This window comes from Enhydra lutris, unplaced genomic scaffold (assembly GCF_002288905.1).
Source record: "Enhydra lutris kenyoni isolate GAN:26980312 unplaced genomic scaffold, ASM228890v2 scaffoldscaffold30, whole genome shotgun sequence".
Lineage (NCBI taxonomy): Eukaryota > Metazoa > Chordata > Mammalia > Carnivora > Mustelidae > Enhydra > Enhydra lutris.
Genome location: NW_019154114.1, coordinates 10,027,043 through 10,052,200, shown reverse-complemented (window position 1 = coordinate 10,052,200; position 25,158 = coordinate 10,027,043). Strand labels below are relative to the sequence as shown.

Genomic DNA, 25,158 nt, shown 5'->3' with positions numbered 1-25,158 from the left:
CTAGGATCATGACCTGAGCCGAAGGCAGGTCATGATCCTAGCGTCCTGGGATCGAGTCCCACATCGGGCTCCTTGCTCGGCGGGGAGCCTGCTTCTCCCTCTGCCTCTGCCTGCCGCTCTGTCTGCCTGTGCTCGCTCTCTCTCCCTCTCTCTCTGACAAATAAATAAAATCTTAAAAAAAAAAAAAAAGTGATCTGTATGTTGTGGCACCTGGATGGCTCAGTCGCTTAAGCATCCGACTCTTGGTTTCAGCTCAGGTCATGATCTCAGGGTCCTAGAATCGAGCCTCAGTTTGAGCTCCATGCTCAGCACGGAGTCTGCTTGATATTCTCTCTCCCTCTTCCTTTGCTCCTTCACCCCACTCATTCTCTCACGAACAAATGAATAAATAAATATTCATGATCCAAATTAAGGAATCAATGGATAGATTGAAGACATTTCAATTGATGTTGTCTTTTGTTATCATTAGCTCAATGAATAAGAAACTATTAGAGAGCAGGGGACTGGCTTTTGTAGGTCAAAACAGACCTTCAAGAAATATTGATTAAATTAATGAAATTATTTCTTAGTCTCTGGCAGAACTGAATTGGCAGACAGCTCAAGGAGGTTAAGTGGCTTGTCTAAGGTCATTCATATATAATACGTATTACCTATTCCTTATGTGCAAAGCACGATGGAGGGCACTATGAAATTAAAAAATCACACCCTACCTTCTAAGAGATTGAGATCTAGCAAAGCACTCTGGCACACCATTAAAAATATCAAGGTTTTGGTGTGGTTTTTTTTTAAGATTTTATTTTAATCTCCACACCCGATGTGGGGCTCAAACTCACAACCCTGAGACCAAGAGTCACACACTCTACTGACTGCATTAGCCAGGCAACCCCAAAATACCAAGTTTTTTTTAATGGTCCTTTCAGTTATAGCAATGGAAACCATTGTTCCGGTGGATAAATTGAGGTACAGATCAGAGAGGTAGTTTCTCAAAAGCCATATGAAACAGCAGAACAAAGATGCTGAGTAAAATAGAAGTCATCATTCCATTTGTGCCCATCCTTAGTGCCCTGGGGGACTCATTTCAGGGGAACTATTTCCCACCAATGTTCCATGCACTGGATCAGCCTTCTCAAAGGTGTGCAGGTTGCTCCTATAAAAAGGATTCCCTGGTGGTGCCTGGGTGGCTCAGTGGGTTAAAGCCTCTGCCTTCAGCTCAGGTCATGATCCCAAGGTCCTGGGATCGAGCCCCACATTCGGCTCTCTGCTCAGCAGGGAGCCTGCTTCCCTTCCTCTCTCTGCCTGCCTCTCTGCCTACTTGTGATCTCTGTCAAATAAATAAATAAAATCTTAAAAAAAGATTCTCTAACCTGTGTGTGAAATGCTTTATACATGAGTGTAAAGTTATCCATGCATACAGGTATTTTTTCCCTACCTTTGTCCATTGAGAAGGCCTGAGAGCAGTGATACCCCATTAGCAACTGAGCTTTTGTGGCTGTTTTTAAAATTGAGGTGAAAATCACAAAACATAAAATTAGCCATTTTGTTATTTTAATTTTAATTTTTTTTTGGAGGAGGCACCCAGAAATGAACCACTTTATAGCATACAATTCAGTGCATTTAGTACATTCACAATGCTTTGTAACCAATACTTTTATCTAGTTCCAAAACATTTTCATGATCCCAAAAGAAAATCCTGTACCCATTAAGCAACCATGCCTCATGCTCCCTCCCCCAAACCCCTGGCAACCACTATGTTCCGTCCCTATGGATTCACTATTCTAAATATTTCATATAAATGGAAACATACAAAATACGGTCATTCATGTCTGACATCTTTCAGTTAGCATAATGTTTCTAAGGTTCACCCATGTTATAGCATGTGTCCATATTTCATTCTTTTATGACCAAATACCACTCCATTGCATAGATATACTATACTTTGTTTATCCACTATATTGGTTTCTTAAAGTTGTGAGAAGAAAATAAGCCTGTCTACCTTTGTTTCGTGGTTCTACACCCCGTTTGCAGCAACCCTTGTTAACATCTTACAGAAGCTCTCTTTCAAAAATACTACACAAGATATTTGTGAATGGTAACAGTCAGGATTTGGGGAAGAGGGTCCACTAAATGATGAAGTACATTTAAAAGCTCTGCAGAAAGGGCTTGTTTTTTAGTCTGTCAAGTCTTTGTTTTAATTTTTTTCCTTTTTTTTTTTTTTTTAAAGTAGGCTTCAAACCCAGCATGGAGCCTAATGCAGGGCTTGAACTCAAGACTGTGAGATGGAGATCTGAGCTGAGATCAAGAGTTGGATATTTTTTTTTTAAAGATTTTATTTATTTATTTGTAGAGCAAGCACAGGCAGACAGAGGCAGAGGGAGAAGCAGGCTCCCTGATGAGCAAGGAGCCCGATGTGGGACTCAATCCCAGGACGCTGGGATCATGACCTGAGCCGAAGGCAGCTGCTTAACCAACTGAGCCACCCAGGCGTCCCAAGAGTTGGATATTTTAAAAATTAAAACACTCGGGGGGCCTGGGTGGCTCAGTTGGTTAAGCATTGAACTCTTGCTTTTGGCTCAGGTCATGATCTCAGTATCATGAGGTTGAGCTGGGCACTGGGCTCCCTGCTCAGAGTGGAGTCTGCTTGAGATTCTCTTTCTCCCTCTGCCCCTCCCCTTCCTCGTCTGTGTGCTTGCTCTCTCTCTCAAATAAATAAATAAATCTTATTTTTTTAAAGATTTATTTATTTATGTATTTGAGAGAGAGAGAGAGAGTGAGCAGGAAGGAGGGGCAGAGGGAGAGGGAGAAGCAGACTCCCCACTGAGCAGGGAGCCAATGTGGGGCTTAATCCCAGGATCCAGAGTTCTTCACCTGAGCCACCCAGGTGCCCCTAAAAACATAATTTTTAAAAACCATACCAGCTGCTTTGTTTTCTCCTTGGAAGTCCCAGCACAAGAGTTTAATATCCTCTCTCCATTTTCCTCAACTAGTCCCCATGTCTTCTCTACTCTTCCTGTAGTAAATGCTGTAGGCTACACCCCTTTATAGCAATGGTGCACCCATTCTCCACTTTTCTCAGTTGTTGTTTTGGCAGCTGATTACTCACAGTTTTACTCTTCTCTGGAGAATTGTCCTCAGTCCACATGAACTATTTCATCCAGATGGGCCTGGGAAATTATGCTCCTCCTTTTCCTACCTCCCAGTGGCCCATAGCCTATGAATGACTGATGTGGGGTACAAAGTCCAGCTCCCTTACTTCGGAGAGAGATACACCTCCTGTTGCATTTTATGCCCCAGAGCTTGCTGTAGGATCAGACCGAGGCTAGACATCTTTGCTTGGCTTCTAACCCTGCCCTAATCCTGCTTACCTCACCGCCCCAATAAATCCTTTGCACAAGAATCCATGTCTCAGGCTCTACCTCTAGGGAGCCCAACCTAGGATATCCCTGTGGGTAGTCCTGGCTCCCAGAGGTATTTCCTGCTACCAGCAGCAGGCACGCATCTCAGCTGGGGCCCTGCAGATTGCACCTCCTCCAGGAAGCCCTCCTGGACCTGGGCCCTCACACTCCTGCAGCATTTAATAAGGAAATTGGATGCCTATTCTGGCCAGGCACTGTGCTAATCCTTTTGTGTGCATTAGTGCATAATCCTCCCAACAAGCTGATTAGGCAAATACTCTTGTATTCTTACAGATGAAGAAAATAAGGCTCAGAGAGGTTGAGTGTCTTGCTCACTCAGTAAGAAAGTAACGGAAATTAAGGAGCATTTGTCTGATTTCTCACGCTCGTATTTAACCACTATACTCTATCCTAAATTATAGTATCAGAACTTTTATTTTTGTGGGTCTATCTATCCGAGACAGTGGGACTATGTATAGAGGAGAGGTATGTGTTGTATGTCTATTGCTGAAAGAGTGTGCTCAGAGCTTCATCTTATTCAAAATGTTCTTTTTTTTTTTAAATTTATTTATTTGACAGACAGAGATCACAAATAGGCAGAGAGGCAGGCAGAGAGAGAGAGGAAGAGAAGCAGGCTTCCCACTGAGCGGAGAGCCTGATGTGGGGCTCGATCCCAGGATCCTGGGATCATGACCTGAGCCAAAGGCAGAGGCTTTAACCCACTGAGCCACCCAGGCGCCCCTCAAAATGTTCTGAGTATCATTGCTATTCACACTATTCCAGAGTGCCTTTGGAGCTCCCCCTTCAGTGTGCCTGCCCTAGGAAGTGGGGTGAACCCCTTTGCCTCTGAGCTCCTTGGGGCACACGGATCTCCGGGAACCCCTGCCAGAGCTGCAGTTAGAGGCATCCCTGCCTTCCACTCCACTGCAGAGCGGGGATCTGCATTGCTGAGAACAGCAGCAGTGGGAGAAAGCTCATCACTTCCCTGGAGGCTTCCTGGGTTCACAGAAGACAAAGAGCAGGCACTGAAGTGGGGGGTCAGACCTGGGCCAAGTGAAGAGGGGGAACAACCCCAGGGGGAGAAGACAAAGGGAAGGAGAGAGATTTGGGGGAGGAGGTGGGATAGTGGGGCTGACTAGGGAATTGTTTATTCATTCATTTGACAAATTATTTTTAACCACCTACAATGTTCTAGGCACTGTTTTGGGGACTGAGGATACAATCACAGACAAACCAAAGACCCTGATTTAATGAGGCAACATGAGAACAATAATAAAAAAAATCCTATTAATGATTAATAGGACTCTTTTTGAGCACCTACTATGGAGTCAGGAAGTTATCTCATCCCCACAACAATGTCAGTCATTTGATACTGTTATTAACCTGTTTTACAGATGGTGACAGGGAGACACAGAGTAGCCAAGTGACTGGCTAAGGTTACATAGAGTTTGAGCAGGGTCCCTCATCTCCTTTGAGATCAATGCCAAGGCCTCTCAGGCTCCCTACTGAGGACAGAAGATTTGGAAAGTACGTTCTTGAAAGAAAAATTCAAACAGTAGCTAAGAAACTCAAGTTCTCCTTGCCCATCTTGATCCCCAGCAGTCTCCATCCTGTTATGAATACTATGTGTCCATATACATTATTTTAAAAAAAAAGATTTTATTTATTTATTTGAAAGACAGAGATCACAAGTAGGCAGAGAGACAGGCAGAGGGAGAGGAAGGGAAGCAGGCTCCCTGCTGAGCAGAGAGCCTGATGCGGGACTCGATTCCAGGACCCTGGGATCATGACTTGAGCCGAAGGCAGACGCTTTAACCCACTGAGCCACCCAGGCGCCCCATATACATTATTTTTGACCCGAGTGTCTTCCTGTACATATGGTTCTACGTTTTTTCTCCCTACCTTGAACACTATTCCCTATTGTACACACAGTTCTACTTACTTCTTCCTCATTGTGCATAGTATTCCATGGCATGGATGTACCCTAGAGAATAGAGAAAAAACAATTTTTCTCTATCACAAACAATGCTGCCATTCACAACTTTTCCAAAAACTCCGCAGATTCTCTTCCTACTGCTGAGTTGCAAAGTTTCTTCTGGAAGGACCCCTGTCATCAAATCCACGAAAGCACTAGCCAACTGCCAGTCCAACAGTAGCCGCTTACACTCGGGCAACAGCTGTTACTACTTTTTTTCCCCCTCAAGGGATTTTATTTTCTTCTGAGAAAAGCAGCTGCCCTAGGTCATGGCTAGGGGTCTAAACAGACCCCAAACGAGGAACCTCGAGTCCCAGAAAAACGAGCCTGTGTCTTTAAGAAGCGTTCGTTCCTCTGGGAGTTGTAGTTTTGCTGGGCTATGGAGCCCCCTTCTCATCTAACCTCCTTTCTCGACCTGAACTCACACATCCTTTAGGCAAGTGCTGCCCTCGCCAAATCTGTGTACCCGTGCAATACAGAGCTCCGAGTCAGTTTTTTTGGGGGAGGACAAGCCAGGACAAGCGGAGGGGCGAAACTACATTTCCTAGGGTGCACCGCGAGGAGGGTGGGTGGGGGTGGGGGTGGGGGAGGGACAAGCGACCCGTGTTAAAGAGCCCGCGGCGCCGAACGCCCAGCAGAGGCAGGTATGTCGGTGCGTGCGGGTCCCCGCTTCGCGCGCCCCGGTCCCCCGCCACTGTTTTTCGGCCCACGCTCTGGGACCGGCAGGACCGAGCTTGGCCAGTAGCCTCCGGGTTCCCGATAGGGAAGTGTCCGAGAACTCTGCCAGCGCCCCTGGGCGTCCCCTGGCTGCAGGGGACGTCTGCTACCGGTTGGTCTGGGTTTTTTCAGTGGTACCCCTGGGACCTGGCCAGTGCCGGGCACTTGGGGACGCCTGGGACAGGGAAGGATACGGACCCCAGAGGCCCTTCACCCCTGAGGCAGGTGGGGCGCTGGATGCCAGAGCTGCTGACTGCTTTAAGGCCGTGTTTCCTGCCTTAGTTTACCCCATCTGGGCTCATCATTATGCACAAATCTCGATTACAGGACGTTTGTATAATTTACAAAGTGATTTTACTCCCAGTCAACTTCAGTTTGCCGTTTTATTTTCCAGAAGGCAAGACAGATCCCTTCATGAGCCTGTTTTTGTTTTGTTTTGTTTTTACCTTTCAAGCTCAGAAATGCAAAATCCCTGCCCCACCACTCTTCCAAAAAGCATATATGAAGAGGTTTTATTATTTTGTTCTGTCCCTGGCTCCCCTTCCCTATCCAATTTTGGGACGGGGAAAATTGGCTGAGGACATTAAACTTGGCCTCAGTAGATGAAATGTTATTGAAAGTGGGCAGAATATTGGAATAGAACTCTATTCTTTTCTAACTTTTCTGTAAATGTCAGGTATGACGGGATACACTGCAGGAGAGGTGTCTTAACTCCTACAGGGTGCTGAAGAACATGAACCTTGGCGTTGCACACACCTGGCCTGCCTGTACCGCTGTGTATGACTGAGCAAACTCATCTCTTTCAGCCAGTTTCCTTATATTTATCATGTGTGTGATAAGATCCAATTCATAGGTCTATTGAGTGAGTCATGTGAGCTGATTATGCAATGCCCGTGGTGTTGCAAAAAAAGCACTCCCTGAACTTTAGCCACTAGTATCATTCTACCTTTTGTGTTACCATAAAATACCCTTTGGGCTGATCTGGTAAAGCGTGCTGCTTCACCTAGCTTGATATCCCTAGACCTTCCTGATTTTTTAATCTTTGGGACATCTTTGACCTGGAGAATATTTCAGAGCTAGTGTTCACTCCCACTGGCTTCAGGGTCAAGTTAAACTCTCCTGTTCCCTTTCCCTGCTGGAGAGAACTACCACTCATTGATCACCCCCTCTACCCCCATGCCACATTGTTTCCATTTTATTTAATACTGGCAACAGTCCTAGGAGGTTGGTATCTTTGGCTTGCAGAGATGAGCTAACCTGTTCAAAATCACACAGGAGGAGGCAGGGAGGGATGGAAACAGAGCTCCCATCCCAGGACTGATTTTCAGCTTGGGACTGCTCTTCTGACCTAAGGCTCTAGTGGGGTGCAGTCCAGATAGGCCTTCCCTCCTCCCCTCTGGCCATGATCTATCACCTGTCCATGTCTCCCAGTCATTATGCTGAGACCACGGCTAGGCTCAGATTTTCTGGGTCATTGGACCCTCCTTGGGACATTTCTTCCTTGCTCCCTTTCAGCACCTTTGCTTGGGACCAAATGTCATTATCATTGTTACCTGAATTAGAATTAGAGTGACCCAGGTCCCAGTCATGGCTGCAGCATCCATTAGCTTCTTTAAAGTGGAGATAATAATACTTATCCTGCAGGGGTGTTGTGAGGATAAAAAACCAAAATGTCTTAACTGCGGGCCAGTGAACTCAGTCCCAGCAGCTGTTATCATTAACATTGACCTCATTTCATTATCACCTTGTATTTGTTTAGACTTTGTCACAATGGCTAATACACTCTGAGCACTTTCCATATACTTACACCTTTCATTCTTTTTGTTCCCACAAAGTAGGTTCAGTGTAGTGGTTAAAAGAATGGACTCTGGAGAAAAGTGTCTGGTTCATTTTGGCTATGCTACTTGCTCGCTGTGCAACCTTGGGCAAGTTACTTAATCTCTCTGTGCCTCAGTTTCTTATCTTTGAGGATGAAGATAGTACTTCCCTGACAGGAAGTTAGAGGTTCTTAGAGTGATTTTTTTTTTTCCTTTGAAGGTGCCAAGAGAGGGATGATATTATACTCCCCATTTTGGTTCAGGTCCTTGGAGAAGCAGAAACAAAGATGTGACTAGACTTGCAAGAGATTTATTGGGGAAGGGGGAAGAAGGGGAGGGAGCTAGAGGAGACATGGAGAGCTGTGAGGCTGCTGCCTGTGAAGGAGTACCAGAAGAAGGGAAGGAAGGAAGGAGGAAGGAAGGAGGAAGGAAGGAGGATAGGAAGGATGTTTGACATGCTTGCAGTTCTGAGACAGTTCTGTTGGGTTGATGGGAACTCCAGGAACCCAGGTCGCCTTTCAGAGGATCCCCATCTTGCAGGAGTTGGTCTGTGTTCATGTCCTTGCTGCACGGAGTCATTGATGGGTTGGGAAGAGTTGGTGGATTTGTTGCTTCCATGTGAACAAGCTGGGGGCACTTGTCAGTTATACTCTCTGCTGCAGGAGGCCTGAGGGTGTTAGGGTGCCGGAGATCACACGGTAAGTTTGTGGCCAAGCTGGAGTCCCACGAGGCTCCTTTACTGGAAAGGCCAGATGGACATCTTGGGGAATGCCTTTTTCCTCAGGTGGCTGGCCAAGATCTCTAGCTCGGACTTCCTTTCTGGATTTCCCTCCTGGGCTTAGCAGGGAACAGAGCAATTTCTCTTAGTGGTGGAGGCTCTCCCTGAAAGCTGGTGGGACTGTGGGTGTTGCCAAGTGGTGGTGTCTGTCAGCCCTAACCATAGGCTTGATGGCTGCAGAGTCTGGTGTGCGAGATGCTGTTGCTGTTGGCACTTAGTGGGAGAGTAGGCTGATTCCTGGACACACACTCTGGGCCCCCCATCATCCCTCACCATGCTCAGCTTTGGAAGTCAGAGGGAAGAGGTGGGGGGCTGCTGCTTTGTGGGATAGCACTCAGACCCCTGCCAGAGGTGGATGCCAGGGGACTTTTGAGGACTGTTTACACATGGTCTTGGGGACTCAAGAGTCCGATTCACTTCCCATTTGGTAGGAGAGGAATGTTGAGGTGGGTAGGAGAGGGCGGAGCCATAGCTTTGGCCCACTTACCCTTCACTTGCTCAGAGTGCCCTAGAGAAAGATGGCTGCCAAGCGCCTTGTAGCCCCCTTCTGGCTTGGAGCTCCTGGAAGGGAAGGTCCCCTCTAAGGTCCCTGTAGTGGGCGCTGTTGGCACCCTGTCTTATCCTTCTGAACAGGTTGGTGCATCCCTCCCACAGCTACTCCCTTCTCCAGGGAATTGCCCTTGGCTTCAGGAGCCTGGGAGGTTAGAACCTTCCTCCCCTCCCCTCCCCTCCCCCTAGCTCACAGCCAATACCTGAATGATGAGTGAGACTGAATAAAACCCTTTGCTTTCAGATGGGGACTCACTGTCAACCCCACCTTGCTCCTCTCACTCCCTCTCCTGAGGAAATCACACGCAACCAGATTGAGAAAGTTAGATACACTCACACAGAACCCAGCCATCCCATACCTGGGTGTACACTGGCAGAGATGAGGTCTTACGTTCACACTCAGCCCGCACACGAATGTTTGTAGCAGCTCTTGTCCATGATTCTCCAAACCTGGAAACAGCCCAGGTGTCTTTCTATGGGTGGATGGAGACCACGGATGCCAGTCCATGCAGTGGGATACTGCTTGGCAAATAGAGAGAACTACTGGTATGCGCAGTCAACTTGGATGAGTCTCAAAGGCATTATGTTGAGTGAAAGAAGCCAACCTTAAAAGATTATAGCTGAACCATAGCTACAGAGAAAAGTGTGGTTGTCAGGGTTCGTGAAGGATGGAGAGGGGTGTGCCCAAAGGGATGGCATGCAGGATTTTTTTGGTCTTTTGAGGTTTTTTTAGAGAGGGGGTAAGAAGAGCAGAGAGAAAAGGAGAGAGAGAATCTTAAGCAGGGGCTTGACCTCACAACCCTGAGATCGTGACCTGAGCCGAAATCAAGAGTCCAACACTTAACTGACCGAGCCACCCAGGCGGCCCCATATGTGTGTTAAAATTAATAGAACTGTGTACCAGCAGGAATCAATTTTAGGGTAAGATAATTTTTTTTTCAAAAGTTCACACACACCTTCATCTCTGTCTCAGGGAGCCCTGAACTTTGGCCAGAATGGAGCAGCCCAAGGGGGTCGATTGGACGGTCATCATCCTGACATGCCAGTACCAAGAGAGTGTTCATGTCTTCCAGACAGGTAGGGGACCCTCCCTCCCACTTTGCCTCTGATGTAGATTCCTCATCACACCCTCACAGCCCCACGAGCTGGGAGGACCTGGGTTAAAGCCCAGATTCTGCTGCTTTCTAGCCATGTGACCTCAAGACCCATCATGTCATTTTCATTGAGACTCAGTTTTTTTGTCCATTAAATGGGACTGGTTGTACTTACTCATAGAGTTGGGTGAAGATCTAACGAGTAGCTCCATGAAAAGCTACTAAGTGTTTGTTTTGGGAGCACGTATGTTGAAATTGGAACCACACAGAGAAGGTTAGCAATGGCTTCTCTGCAGGGCTGGCATGCAAATTTGTGTCATATTCCATTTTTCTTTTTCAAATACTGAATCATGACGTACAGACGAGTTGCATAGAATGTTATATGTCCATTATACCTCAGTGAAAAATAAGCTCTCCTGAGTTAACGAAGAGAAAATAGTGACTTTCAGGAGATTGGCTTTTGCTGCTCTGGACCAGGGTGGGGAGGCTGGCAGCTGGTCCCAGCTTGTGTTCTGACCCCAGAGCTGGAGGTGCGCCAGAAGCGGGAGCAGATCCCGCCTGGGACGCTGTTACTGGCCGTGGAGGACCCTGAAACGCGTGTGGGGAGCGGAGGGGCCACCCTCAATGCCCTGCTGGTGGCTGCCGAACACCTGAGTGCCCGGGCAGGCTTCACGGTGAGTGCTCACGGTGTGCCCTCCTCCGGCACGCACACTGTTCAGAACAGGGATGGGGGTCACGACAGATGGTCTCCAAGGTCACCAGCTCTCTAGGCTCCATCACCTGGCCAGTTCAGCATCTGGTACCCATTTTCATACCTGTAGATAGGGCAGACTTACCAGGTGGGGGGCAAGGGGGAAGGCAGGGCCAGACCTTCTAGTGGTTCTAGAACATTGGAGCCAGGATCTCAGAATTAGCCTTTCCAGCTTCTCTTGAAAACTTCCATCTTGCTCTCCTGGCCTCTCTTTCCCCTGTGACAACTGTTTGCCGGAACTGGGATAGAGCTGCCCTCTTTGTGCAGGGCACGGAGGTCAGTGTTCCCACTGGGACCATGTCCCCGCCCCCCACCCCTGCCACAGCCCCTTCACTCAGCCACCTTGCCCTCATGGCTCCCTGACTTACCGTGAGTAACCCCGCTAACCCCACATTCTTGCCTATAGATTCTCCTAAAAAATAGGGGCAGAGGGGTGGCCCAGGTGGAAGGCCTCTAGGCTCCCTCATCCAGAAGGGGCCAGGGCCACCCCTTGCCTGCCTGACCTTGTCTTTTCTTCCTTTGGTACCTGAGTGAATTTGTGTTGGGGTCTTTCCCTGGACAAGAGGACAGCATCCTTGGGTACCGTCCGCCAAGGCTTCTGTCAATGGGGCTCTTGCACTTTTGACAGGTGGTCACATCTGATGTCCTGCAGTCAGCCCGGATCCTCATCCTGCACATGGTTAGTAGGGGGCTGCGTGTTTCTGCAGGGGCTGTACTGAAGGCTGGAGCCATCAGTCCCTGGGTTAGATAGTTGTTTTATCTTTGTGTTTGTGCAAGGTGCTCATTGGGCAAATCCAGAAGAATCAGAGTCAGAATTGGTCCGAGTGTCCAGAAATGGGGAACAGGCTGAATATAAGCGGCGCTTGTATTGTTGTGATTTATTATGATTTAGAAGTCCAGCCAACTCTACGCACTGGCCTGGACAGAGACTGAACCGGTCTGTGACCTTGGACGAGTCACTTGACCCTTTCTTTCTAGGCCTTAGTTTCCTCATCTGTAAAAAAAGGGTGTGCCAGTTTCTACTTCACATGGAAGTGCTGAGATGATCCATGCAGATGCTAAAACAGGACCTGGCCTGGCTCGCTCTGAGCATTCAGGGAGTGTGTTTTCATTGTTTACTGGGAAGAGCCAGCTACGTAACTTTATATAAAATGACTTCAGCTTTTTTTTTTTTTTTAAGATTTTATTTATTTATTTGACAGAGCACAAGCAGGGGAAGTTGCAGACAGAGAGGGAGAAGCAGGCTCCCCGCAGAGCGGGGAGCCCTATGCAGGGCTTGATCCCAGGACCCTGAGATCATGACCTGAGCCAAAATCAAGAGTCAGTCACTTAACCAACTGAGCTATCCAGGCGCCCCTTGTTTAGATTTTTAAAAAAGTAATCTCTTCACCCGACAGGGTGCTCTAACTTACAACCCCGAGTTCAAGAGTTGCACGCTCTACCAACTGAGTCAGTCAAGTGCCCTTTTATTATTTTTTTTAAAGATTTTATTTTATTTATTTGACAGGCAGAGATCACAAGTAGGCAGAGAGGCAGGCAGATAGAGAAGTGGAAGCAGGCTCCCGGCCGAGCAGAGAGCCCGATGCGGGGCTCGATCCCAGGGCTCTGGGATCACGACCCGAGCTGAAGGCAGAGGCTTTAACCCATGAGCCACCCAGGTGCCCCTCAAGTGCCCTTTTAATTGGAATTTTGATTAAGATGAATACAGATCCACGTGCAAGAAAAATACAAAGAGGCGCGCCTGGGTGGCTCAGTGGGTTAAGCCTCTGCCTTCAGCTCAGGTCCTGATCTCAGGGTCCTGGGATCAAGCCCCACATCAGGCTCGCTGCTTGGCAGGGGGCCTGCTTCTCCCTTCTCTCTGCCTGCCTCTCTGTCTACTTGTGATCTCTCTCTCTGTCAAATAAATAAATAAAAATAAAAAAAAATAAAAAATAAATAATACAAAAAGAAGCCTCTGCCAACTTTGCCCAGATTTTTCCAGTGGTAATATTTTCGAGATCTGTAATGTAATCACAGCTAGGATATTGACATTGATATAATTCCCAGTCTTTCCCCCTGGTTTTACTTGTAGTTGTGTGTGTGTGTGTGTGTTAAGTTCTGTTGTCTCCACCTGCTCATTATCTCATTAAAAAATGAAAAATCTGAAAGGATACAACTCAAAATGAGGGCAATGGCTATTATCCCTGAGGAATTGTCTTATTTTTGCAGATCTGCACTTTCTAATTTTTCAGCATAATCATGTAATTGAAAACGTTATAAGAAAAGACTCTGGGGGTGCCTGGGTGGCTCAGTGGGTTAAGCCTCTGCCTTCGGTTCAGGTCATGATCTCGGGGTCCTGGGATGGAGCCCCACATTGGGCTCTCTGCTCAGTGGGGAGCCTGTTCCCCCGCCTGTCTCTCTGCTTACTTGTGATCTTTGTCTGTCAAATAAATAAATAAAATCTTTTTTTAAAAAAAGTTCTGAAAAAAAAAGAAAGAAAGAAAGAAAGGTCTCTGATGAGGCCCTGGGTGGCTCAGTCAGTTAAGCATCTGCCTTCTGCTCAGGTCATGGGTCCCAGGGTCCTGGGATTAAGCCCCCACTTCAGGCTCTCTGCTCAGAGGGGAGTCTGCTTCTTCCTCTCCCTCTGCCTCTCCTTGTGCTCTCTCTCTCTCTCAAATAAATTAAAAAAAAAAAAACTGAGAAAACGCATTTCACATTAAGATTTTAAGTAATCTCTACACCCAGTGTGGGGCTTGAACTCACGATCCTGAGATCAAGAGTTGCATGCTCCACAGACTAAGCCAGCCAGGGGCCTGAGAAAATGTACATTGTAAAAAGTCTTCTAGCTTAATGGCTTCCTGCCTGGCACAGCTGATAGGGTGTCCCCAGGCTCTCTGCCCTGAGGGTTCTTTCTCTTGTGGCTGCTCCCTCCCTAGGGCCGAGATTTCCCTTTTGAGGACTGTGGCCGGGCCTTCACCTGCCTCCCTGTGGAGAACCCCAAGGCTCCGGTGGAGGCCGTGGTCTGCAACCTGGACTGCTTGCTGGACATCATGAGCCATCGGGTGAGGCTGGCGGTGATCATGGGGCCTCACCCCAGAGAGAGCCACGGCTCTCCCACAGCACCCCCAGCTATGCCATCTGTGCTGGTGCAGACAGGAGATGCCAGGAGGAACGGCTCTGGGGGTGCCCAGACCTAGAGCTTCAGGAAGTTAGTCTGGGCCATGCCGGTGGAGAGGGGTGTCCCCCTCAGAGTAGAAGCAAGGACCGGCCTCGGCACCACTGGTCGGGGGAGGCCCCAGCAGCCAGAGTCCTCCTGGACAGGCCACCACTGGGTTGTGTGGGAGCAGAGAGCTGGGCCAGGCCACCGGCTCCATGCTCTCTCTCCTCCACAGCTGGGCCCGGGCTCCCCGCCAGGTGTGTGGATTTGCAGCACCGACATGCTGCTGTCCGTTCCTCCGAACCCAGGTGAGCCTGAGAAGGCTTGGGACTGCCTACCCTAGCCACAGCCAGCCACCTTTCTTCACGTGGTCTCTGGGCTTCCCTTCCCCCTCTGGTTAGAGAATGGAGACACCCCACCCTGCCCCTTCGGCCCTGCAGGGCTCTGTGGAAGAATTTTGGGAGGGCAGGTGTTATCATTCTCCCAGAGGAATGTCCATTGTCTTCGGAGACCATGTTCCCTACAGAGGTGTCTGGATGCCCCTGCCCAGAGCTCTTGCCTCCTCCTGGCTGGGGCCCTGTGTTTTGGGTTGGGGGCCCCAGGGACCTGCCTGACTGCCTCACTCACAGGGATCAGCTGGGACAACTTCCGGGGAGCCAGAGTGATTGCCCTTCCGGGGAGCACGGCCTATGCCCGGAACCATGGTGTTTTCCTCACTGATGCCCAGGTAGTGCCCCTGCGACAGTGGTGTGGGCCACTGAACCATCTGGGTTGGCCTCCTGGCCCTGTGTTCAGGGAAGCCGCTCATCCTGGGCTTTCTGACGTGGTGTGGATTGGGAGCAGTTCTCCTGCAAACAGCCCCTGTGCTCGCTTAGTTGGCTTCTGCTGGGTGCTGCGCGCGGGCTCAGGCGGTGAAGACTTTCAGAGCCTGCCCTCTACCGTCCGGGGGTGGGAGTGTCGGCGCTCGCGCCCCCCGCCTCCCCCCAGCACGCTGGGACCTGGTTTTCATTGGGAGAACCCCTTGCGGTCCCCGCCCGGCTGGTCCTCCCTTGCTGTTTGCCCTAACTCTGTTCTCTTCCCCACCCCACGCAGGGCTTCGTTTTGGACATTTACTACCAGGGCACCGAGGCAGAGATACAGCGGTGTGCCAGGCCGGATGGGCAGGTGCCACTGGTACGGCAGCTAGACCCACGCTGGGGGCTTTGGAGGCCTTCTGGGATGAGGCAGGGAGTGTTTGCCTTCCCGCTCAGGGCAGAGCTCCACTCCTTCCTGAAGATTCTGGGGCAGGCCAGAACCAGAAGCTGAGTAAGATCTAGAACTAGTGTTCAGGGGTGCAAGTAGAGCTAGAATCTGAGGAAGGTGTGGCCTTGGAATTCAGGGTCTCGAACCAGAATGTGGGTAATTTCGGGAAGCAGTTGGGAGGAAGTCTAGAATCTGACTTGGGGGATGCTTTTAGAATGAAAGACAAGGATAGGACTGTTGGGTAAGGGTTTGGGACTGGACCTTGAGGAAGATAGGGAACTATTTCTCGTTCTCTATCTCTAGTTCAGGAAGGCCTGAAAATTGAACGTGCCTGTTGAGGGGTCCCTGAGTGGGAGCCCCTCCCAGTAAGCTTGGAGCCTGGGTGCTGGAGTGGCCCAGACACAAAGGACCCTGCCCGGTGTGGCAGCCAACCTTGCCTGGCCCGTCTGCATGGGCCTTCCCATACCCTTCCCAACTCAGGCCCAAGCCTGGCCCCAGCATACCCCGCTCCCCACCTGACCCTGACCTCTTCAGGTGTCCGGGGTCGCCTTCTTCTCTGTGGAGACAGCTGAGCACCTCCTGGCCACCCATGTGAGCCCACCCTTGGATGCCTGCACCTACATGGGCTTGGACTCTGGAGCCCGGCCTGTCCAGGTGACCAGGGGTGTGTGTGGGCTGGGGTCCCCAGGCCTTGGATAGACACCCTGACACTGGCTGCCTCATTGCATGGCCTTGGGCCAGTCCCTTTCTCTCTCTGGGTCGGTGTCACTGGGAGTGAGACTCCCCAGCTTAGCCCAGGAACCTTCCCAATAGCTGTGCTTCCTACCCCTGCCCCAGCTGTCTCTCTTTTTCGACATCCTGCTCTGCATGGCCCGGAACGTGAACAGGGAGGACTTCCTGGCGGGGCAGCCCCCGGAGATGGGGCAAGGTGACTCGGACGGCGCAGGTTATCTGCAGGCTGCCCGGGCTGAGCTGTGGAGGGAGCTTCGCGATCAGCCCCTCACCATAGGTGGGTACTGCCACTCGGCTCTCTGGGGCCGGGAGATCACAGGAGTGAGGGCCCCTCAATGAGGTGGCTTCCTGCCCGGACCCCAGGCTCGCAGACCAGGCAGGCCTAGTGCCTGCCGGACAATGACCCTCTCCCAGTCCAGAACCCATAACTCTCTTCCCTTCTCCTTTGTCTCATTCCCGGGCTCCATTCGCAGTCTTTCTGCTCCTAGCTGGATGACCTGGACAGGTGCTGAGCCTTTCTGGATTCCCACTTCCCCAGGGGCACAGTGGGCTCATTGGCCTGCCTGTCTTCCCGGGGCCTGATGATGTGTGTTCTGGTGGGAGGCCTGGCTGGCATCTGCCCCAGCAGGCACGAGGTTGGGGTCTGTCCTTGTATCTTTACAGCTTATGTCCCTGATGGCAGCTACAGCTACCTGAGCAACTCGGCCAGTGTGTTCCTGTGCAGCCTCACGTTCCCAGGGGCTCCCAGGGCCCGGGTAGTGCACTCCCAGGTGGAGGTAAGACCTGCCTGGGGCAGGGGGCGGCAGAAGTGCCTGCCAGGGTACCTGCGGACAGGTGGGGCGGGGGCTTCAGAAAAGGGAAGGGATAGCTCGTGCTTGGAACAGACCATCTACGAGTGTAGGCGCGATTATTCTCATCGTTCACATGAGGCACTGGAGGCTCAGAGAGGTTAAGTGTCTTGCTTAAAGCCACAGAGCCCAGGAGCGGCCAGGTCTGCCTGACTGAGAAACCAGAGAAAACTCACTCCACGCCTTCTGTGGGGTCTGCTTGGGGAGACAGGCACATTTGAGGCGACAGGCCAGGGTCAGTGCTGTGGGCTGAGGAAGCAGGCACGGAGAGCTCACAAGTGGCCCTCAGGGTGGCAGGGGTGGGGGTGGCTAGACAGGTGGGAGAGGATTCCTGGGAGAGCTGTCACGGGGGACCTCTGTCACGGAGGGCAGATTTGGTCTGGGGGAGAAGGCGGGCAGAGTGTGCCACTAGGGGCCAGCGTGGACAAGGGGTGAGGGGAGCTGGCCTGAGGTTGGAGCCAGGGTAGAGGGATCTGGCCGGCCATCAGGCTTGGGTAGCAGCGGGAATTCTGGCCAGAGCCTTGGATGCTCAAGGGGATTGGGCAGTCCTGGGCTTGGGGCTCTCACGACCTCCTCCCTGTCTTCACAGGAGCTGGAGCTCCTGGGCGGTGGCAGCTCTGTGGTCAGCTGCCTGCTGGAGGGCCCCGTCCAGCTGGGTGCTGGGAGTGTCTTGCAACACTGCCACCTTCAGGTGAGGCCAGGGAGCAGGGCAGAGGGAGGGCAGGGCTTCAGGGGCCCGGGTCCAGAGTGGATTGGTGGGGGTACCAAGGGCTGTGCTGGGATGCCTGCCTTCTCTTTTCCAGGGCCCCGTTCACATCGGCACTGGTTGCCTTGTGAGTGGCCTGGACACAGCGCAGTGCGAGGCCCTGCGTGGCTTGGAGCTGCACGATCTCGTCCTGCAGGGACACCATGTGCGGCTGCATGGTGCCCCAGGCCGTGTGTTCACCCTCATTGGCCGTCTAGACAGCTGGGAGGTAGGTGTCCTCCCCACCTCCCTCATCACCCGCCGTAAGGCTTTGGGGAGCCCCGAGCATCCCAGCCCGGCTCCTATGCCGCTGTGAGTGTCTCTAAGCCCTGGCCTGAGGGACAGGGGTGAGGAGGGTGTGGTTGGTAGTCTCAGCAGGCCTTTCCCTCCTCCCTCCTTGCCTGCTGTGTGGTGGGCCGGGTGGGGATTTTTATGCCCATGTTGTGGGCCAGATGCTGAGGTTCAGAGAGGGTGGTGGCCCACCTTGGACTGCAGAGCCAGTTATGGTCGACAGGCCTAGAAACATGTTTCCACTCCGAGTTCCTGGAACCTGGGCAGGAGCATTGAGGCTCCAGAGCTTGGCGCATTGTTTCAGAACTTGTGTATGTGCCCGTCTCTCTTCCTGTCCCTTCTGGCCTTAGTGTCCCTCACCCCTTCCTGTCGCCCCCGATGCCCTGACTGCCTCCTCCACTTCCCCCAGAGGCAGGGGACAGGAACGTATCTCAACATGTCCTGGAGTGAATTCTTCCAGAAGACAGGTGTTCGGTAAGGTGGGTGGCCCCGATGGGCCTCCATGCGGCAGCCAGGGAGGCTGCCTCTCTGGGGCTCATCCCTGCCCTTGCTCCTGCCCCACAGAGCCACACCCACCCCTCCAACCATCCCTGGGGCCTGGGGTAGTTTGGGGCAGCCTGATTTGCCTCAGCATCTTCCTGGGCAACTCCAAATTCCTGGCTCTGCTCAGGCTTTGGGATTTTGTTCATTGGTCTAGGAAAGGAGGCAAGGCAGCTGGGCCTCCTTCTCTGAATTGTCCACTTGGGCTGCCTCCGGTGGAGTTTGTCCTGTCCCCATGAATGAGCCAGCTCCCAGCTGACAGGCAGGCAGGGCTTGGTGACCAGGCAGGAGCCCTGGCTTCCCCCCTGCTAATGTGCCTTTTCCTCACATCAGGGACTGGGATCTGTGGGATCCAGACACTCCCCCTGCAGAACGTTGCCTTCTTAGTGCCCGCCTCTTTCCTGTGCTCCACCCCTCGAGGGCCTTGGGGCCCCAGGACTTGCTGTGGATGCTGGACCCCCAGGAGGATGGGGGCAAGGCCCTACGGGCCTGGCGGGCCTGTTGGCGTCTGTCCTGGGAGCAGCTGCAGCTGTGTCTGGACCGGGCTGCCATACTGGCCTCCCGCCGGGACCTGTTCTTCTGCCAGGCCCTGCGTAAGGCGAGGCGTGTGCTGGAGGCCCGGCAGGACCTCAGCCTGCGCCCGCTGATCCGGGCCGCTGTCCGAGAGGGCTGTCCTGGGCCCCTGCTGGCCACGCTGGACCAGGGTGAGTGTACTGGAAAGCCCGTCCCACCGTCACCTGCCCTCTGGGTCATTAGTCTGAGGGCACTAGGGAGCCAGGAGACTTTAAAGCAGGGGAGAGATGCAATAGAGTGTACTTGTAACTTTGTGGGAAGTTTCATCCCTGTCCGTGGGGAGTTTGGTGAGAGGCTGAGGCCTAGGACTGAGCCTCTGGGTCCTTGGGGCATCAGCAAACCCTTTGTGTTTTACAGTGGGTTGGGATGTGGTTGGCTCCATCTGGAGGCCCAGGCACACAGGCTAGGGGCTCAGCCTTAGCCTCATGGGCAGACCTCATTATTCCCATTTAAGCCGGTTGGGGGTAGGGCTGAGAGTAAACCCAGGTGGTCTTACCTGGAAGCCTGAGCTCCCAACCGCTGGGGACATCCTGGGTGAGGGGTGAAGAGGCACATCTGGGATAGGACTGATGAGAAGAACTTTCCCAGGCAGCAAGGAGGGGAATGTTCATGGGCAAGGACACATCTTGGGCAAAAGTGAAGAGGTATGAGGGACCTGGAGTGTTTGGGGATGGCCAAGTAGTCTTCGGGGGCAGAACCCTCCCCCACCACACGGACTCCTGGTTTCTCAGTTGCAGCTGGTGCGGGAGACCTTGGTGTGGCAGCCCGGGCTCTGGCCTGTGTGGCCGATGTCCTGGGCTGCATGGCGGAGGGTCGAGGAGGCTTACGGAGCGGGCCAGCTGCCAACCCTGGGTGGATGCGGCCCTTCTCGTACCTGGAGTGTGGAGACCTGGCGGGAGGTGTGCAGGCCCTGGCCCAGGAGCGAGACAAGTGGCTGACCAGGTGGGTGCTGATGACATCAAGACCTTTGGAGAGGTCCCTGGCCATCCTTGGAGGTGGAGACCCACAGGGAGGTGGGGCGTCTTCCTACCCAGGTTACCCAGAGCAGTCGGGTCCCCAAGCCCAGACAGTCCATTCTCAACTTGGGGCTGCGTGCCAGCCTATCTCCCTGCCCTCTTGGCAGGCCGGCCTTGCTGGTGCGAGCTGCCCGCCACTATGAGGGAGCCGGGCAGATTCTCATCCGCCAGGCTGTGATGTCAGCCCAGCACTTTGTCTCCACGGAGCCGGTAGAGCTGCCAGCACCCGGGCAGTGGGTGGTGGCCGAGTGCCCGGCTCGTGTGGATTTCTCTGGTGAGCCCCACAGGGGTGGGGGTGAGGGTAGCCACCCCAGAGTTAGGCTCGCAGCCCTTGTGACCCACTTGGTCTTGTCCAATTGCTGAAGGTGGCTGGAGTGACACGCCACCCCTTGCCTATGAGCTCGGTGGGGCAGTGCTGGGTTTGGCTGTGCGAGTGGATGGCCACCGGCCCATCGGGGCCAGGGCACGCCGCATCCCGGAGCCTGAGCTGTGGCTGGCAGTGGGGCCTCGGCAGGACAAGATGGCCATGAAGATGGTATGCTGGAGCCTGGATGACCTGCAGGATTACTGCCAGCCCCATGCCCCAGGTCAGGGCACTTGTGACATCTACAGGTGGGGATGGCACTCGTGGCCAGCTGAGGGCTGGGGGCAGAACCTTGGAGACCCTGCAGGCCACAGAGATCTGGCCTGAGGGTGAGCCGGTCTGGTGGAGGAGCCCCGAAGTCATCAGAGGGCCTTTTATGGCTTAGAGATGGGGCCTACAATACTGCTGGGCTTTTGTCCCCCGGTGAGCCCCTTGTGGGGCTGGGCAGTCATGGAGGTGGCTTGGGGTATCTGCTTCTACCCTTGGAGACCAAATTCCTTGCTGGTCCCTTTGCAGGGGCTCTGCTGAAGGCAGCCTTCATCTGTGCGGGGATTGTGCATGTCGGCTCCAAGCTTTCGTTGAGAGAGCAGCTGCTGCAGACCTTCAGGGGAGGCTTCGAGCTGCACGCCTGGTCTGAGCTGCCCCACGGCTCTGGTCTTGGTGAGCGGGTCTTGTCTCCCTGCTGCCCACCGGTTGCATCCCCAACCCCCGGCCTCCCCTCTGATCCCTTCCCCAACCTCTGCCCAGTGGAGGGAGTGGGTGGGGCAGGACGGGCCGGGCAGGGCTGTCTCATGCCTGGTGTCTTCCTCGGCACCCTGCAGGCACGAGCAGCATCCTGGCAGGCGCAGCCCTGGCTGCCTTGCAGAGGGCCGCGGGCCGGGTGGTGGGCACCGAGGCCCTGATCCATGCAGTGCTGCACCTGGAACAGGTGCTCACCACAGGTATGGGACCGCCCTGGGGCAGGAGGGAGGTCACAGGCATTTCTCCGAGGCCCTCCAGGGGCTCCTGGACTTGCAAACAGCCATGTAACGGTACTACTTCAAGTGGCTACAGTGTCCTTCTTACTACCCTGACCTTTTATGGTTGGTTTTCAACTTGAAATGTTTCAACCTCCAAGGGCCTGATGCTTTAGGAGCACCTGCTAAGTGACAGATTCTGTGCTGTAGCTTTCATGTGTCTTACTAGGTACCCGTTATACCCAGTGCTAGTCCTCATGATTCTGTCTCCACCAAGGGCTGTCCCTCAGGGTGGGGCTGGGCAAAGGTGGGTTCGGAATAGGGGATAGAACTTTAAACTTGTCTTCTGGACACATATGCCCCCCACTACCATATGCGGGGGGCGCAGAGGGCCCAATACATGGCTGTGATCATAATGGAATGTTACTGGCACCTTCCTCCCCAACACTACCATGGCCCCTTGGAATCCGTGCACAAGGGAGAGCAGCTGAAGGTTTGTCTGACTCCAGATCCTATGGCACTTTGGTCACCTCCGGATGCAGGGCCTCACCTGCAGGACCCTGGGAAGGAAGCTGGATGCCTGACTATGGCATCTTCTCTGGCTACTTTGTAGCCCACCCTCCTCCCTTCACTGCCATGATTCACACCCCAGAAAGGGTAGTCATTAGCAGGGTGGGGGGAGGGGGCTTTTCACTTTCCTTCTGAGGTGTACCATCCAAATCCTTCATTTAGCCAACTGACAATTTGTTAAGTATCCACTCTGTGTTGGGCCTTGGGGATAAAATGAGCAAGTGAGCAAAAACAGGGTTCTTGCCCTCAGAAATCCTATCACCTACTGAGACAGACCTTAATCAATAACCACTCAAACGAACGTATCATTATACACTGTGCTGAGTGCTCTGAAGGAGAGGGGTGCTGGTAAAGAGTTCTTGACACTGGGGGCCCGACGCCAACCGCCATGTCTTGGCTGTAAAGTTTCAGATGCTTCCTGCCATTGGCATTTTGTACTTTAAAATCCTTGTAGGCCCTTCCCCAGATGTGAAAGGCCTATCAGAATTCTCTCAAATAGTGTTACTTTTTTATAGCTGCAAGAGGAGATCCATACTATTCATTGCTAAAGCAGGATGTGAACAAGCTCTTTCAAGTTCAGTGATGATGCTGAAAAGCTGGTTTCTAACCTCAGCACTCTTTATTAGAAAAGACAGGGTGCAGAGGCCTGTTCGGCTGCAGGGAAGGTCCTATGTCATCTCTCCTGGAGGGGATGAGTTTATCATTAGGGCTTACCCTCTGATGTGGTTTACCCAATTCCACTTACAGTTAGGTCTGCAACAGAACTCAGGCCTTGTGAGTTCCAAGCTTGGCTCCAGAGTGAAACCCTCTCCCCTTGCTGGGCTTGTCCTTTTCCCAGGTCTGGGGGCAGAAGCTGCACAGCTAACCTGGCCCAGCCTGAGTTGGGGGAAGCTGTCTTCCCACCTGGTCCCTGCCCGGGTTGTAGGGCTGGGAGCCCGGGCTGGGAGACAGAAGTTGAGGCAGATAGGCTCCAAAAGTGATGGGATGCTGGGCTTGCAGGAGGTGGCTGGCAGGACCAAGTGGGTGGCCTAATGCCTGGCATCAAGGTGGGGCGCTCCCGGGCTCAGCTGCCACTGAAGGTGGAGGTGGAAGAGATCACTGTGCCTGAGGGCTTTGTCCAGCAGCTCAATGACCACCTGCTGCTGGTGTACACTGGCAAGACCCGGTTGGCACGGAATCTGCTGCAGGTGAGCCCTGGCCCCAGGAGGGAGGGAGGCAGGCAGCTCGGCTGGGCCCACATCCTTACTGCCTCCCTCCTGCCCCATCTGCAGGATGTGCTGAGGAACTGGTATGCCCGGCTGCCTGCCGTCGTGCAGAATGCCCACAGCCTGGTGCAGCACACCGAGAAATGTGCTGAAGCCTTCCGCCAAGGTGAGGTCCTTCTTGTTGGGTCTCAGGGCACTGGGAGTGAGTACCTTGTCACCTGTGGGTCTGAGGTCAGGAGCCTTTGCAGGCTTGGCTCAGACCCCATATATGAGGCTCCTGGAGACAGAAGTCTACTGTCTCCTCTGTGGGGTCTCACACTTAGGTGGGAGCCCTATCTTAAGATAACACTTGCATCACGAGGCAGGCCTCTAGCCGCACTGACCAGGCAGCAGACTGGGAAGGAGGCTCAGCCCCATTGTTGAGTTCCAGAGTCAGTGGATCAGGGTTCCATGTGTGTGGCTACAGTTGACTGAATACTGTATTGGGCCCCATGCCAGCCGCTCTATGCACCTTTAGTCCTCAAACCCTGTGTGGTGGGCTTCCGCACTCCTGTTTCCAGCCAGGACTGGACCTACGTTTTTAACCATGACACTGGTTAAATAGTGCCTCTTGGCACCTCATTCCGTCTACATATGGGTGTTGAAGGAATATCCTGGCTCAGGCAGGCCACTCCTCTCTGTCCTCTATCCAGGGAGCCTGCCTCTGCTGGGCCAGTGCCTGACCTCATACTGGGAACAAAAGAAGCTCATGGCTCCAGGCTGTGAGCCCCTGGCTGTGCGGCGTATGATGGATGTCCTGGCCCCCCACGTACATGGCCAGAGCCTGGCAGGGGCAGGTGGCGGGGGTTTTCTCTATCTGTTGACCAAGGAGCCGCGGCAGAAGGAGGCTCTGGAGGCTGTCCTGGCCAAGACTGAGGTACCTGTGTTGGGGGTGTGGTTACTGGTGGGGGACAGGAGCCCTCACTGTGGCCCACCACTAAGCAGGGGCTACAGCTGTAAGTCCCCCGACCACCTAGCAGCATGAAGTTTGTGGCCTGATACCTGCTCAGAGCCTCCCATTCTCTGAACACCTCCTGTCCTTTGCTCCCAGGGCCTCGGGAACTACAGCGTCCACCTGGTACAAGTGGACACTCAGGGCCTGAGCCTGCAGCTATTGGGTGGTGAGACCTCAACCTGATGCTCCTTCCCAGGCTTGTCTCTCTGTAAGAGGAGAAAACCTGGAGCTACAGCAGCCCTGCCCTTCCTTCCCCCATGGGAGTGTCAGCCTTCTACTCTCTACCCAGCCCTTTGTGAACCTGCTCCCAAAGCCAGCCAGCCACCGGGAGCTGGGGCCCAGCCCTTTCTGGAGCTTGGGAATGGATGGTGCCTGGGAATAGGACTGTGACCTTCTGGTTGACTGTGGCCTAGGCTTGGCCTCTGCTCCATCTGGACATAGGCAAGTCCTAAGCTCAGTGTCCCATGTGGCCTTTACGAAGGCCCACCTTGGGCCTTGGCCTCCTTATTCTCTATGAGGGCCTGGAAAAAGGATGACCAGCTTTAGCAGATAGCTGGGGTCCCTCGGTTAAGGCCAACCCTGAAAAGGCTCTCTGAGGCATTTCCTGTGGCCTTCCTTAGAGGTCAGGTGTTTGCCTAAGAAGAGACTTCCTGTTCAACACTCATTCCTAGGCTGACTTGATGGGGGAGGCGGAACAGGGGTGTGGGTCCATACTCCTGTTTGTGGCCATGAGCCAATGCGGTCTTAACAGAAAGTCACGGCTAATAGAGGCCTTAACCATCAACACTACGGACGATGCCACATGACCCAGTGCCTATGGGCAGTTGGTTCTCAGGATTGCAACCTTCTTGGAATAAATTTTCTCTGCCCTTC

At 52.9% G+C, this 25,158-nt stretch overlaps 1 protein-coding gene across 2 annotated transcripts; it reads left to right on the top strand.

Annotated features, from left to right (window-relative positions):
* Positions 1–5,988: 5,988 nt before the first annotated feature.
* Positions 5,989–25,158, top strand: LOC111152994 (fucokinase). Of its 2 annotated transcripts, XM_022511786.1 has the most exons (24): positions 5,989–6,011; positions 10,202–10,305; positions 10,845–10,996; positions 11,702–11,752; positions 13,989–14,114; positions 14,445–14,517; positions 14,839–14,936; positions 15,302–15,382; positions 15,986–16,105; positions 16,289–16,460; positions 16,847–16,959; positions 17,621–17,722; positions 17,835–18,005; positions 18,477–18,541; positions 18,941–19,311; positions 19,912–20,122; positions 20,304–20,470; positions 20,562–20,783; positions 21,077–21,220; positions 21,382–21,501; positions 23,086–23,273; positions 23,358–23,457; positions 23,984–24,207; positions 24,382–25,158. In XM_022511786.1, exons 2-24 carry the CDS (start codon positions 10,224–10,226, stop codon positions 24,466–24,468), a joined length of 3,240 nt encoding a protein of 1,079 aa, XP_022367494.1. In that variant the 5' UTR covers positions 5,989–6,011; positions 10,202–10,223; the 3' UTR covers positions 24,469–25,158. The 2 variants fall into 2 exon arrangements, with proteins under 2 accessions (XP_022367494.1, XP_022367493.1); XM_022511785.1 differs by having other exon boundaries at positions 23,984–24,444.

Bases quoted from the DNA above. Each gene is read 5' to 3' on its own strand.
- LOC111152994 (XM_022511785.1), top strand. From the start codon at position 10,224: ATGGAGCAGCCCAAGGGGGTCGATTGGACGGTCATCATCCTGACATGC. The intron at 14,937-15,301 runs GTAGTGCCCCTG...CACCCCACGCAG, and splicing joins TTTTCCTCACTGATGCCCAG to GGCTTCGTTTTGGACATTTA. The intron at 18,006-18,476 runs GTAGGTGTCCTC...CACTTCCCCCAG, and splicing joins GCCGTCTAGACAGCTGGGAG to AGGCAGGGGACAGGAACGTA.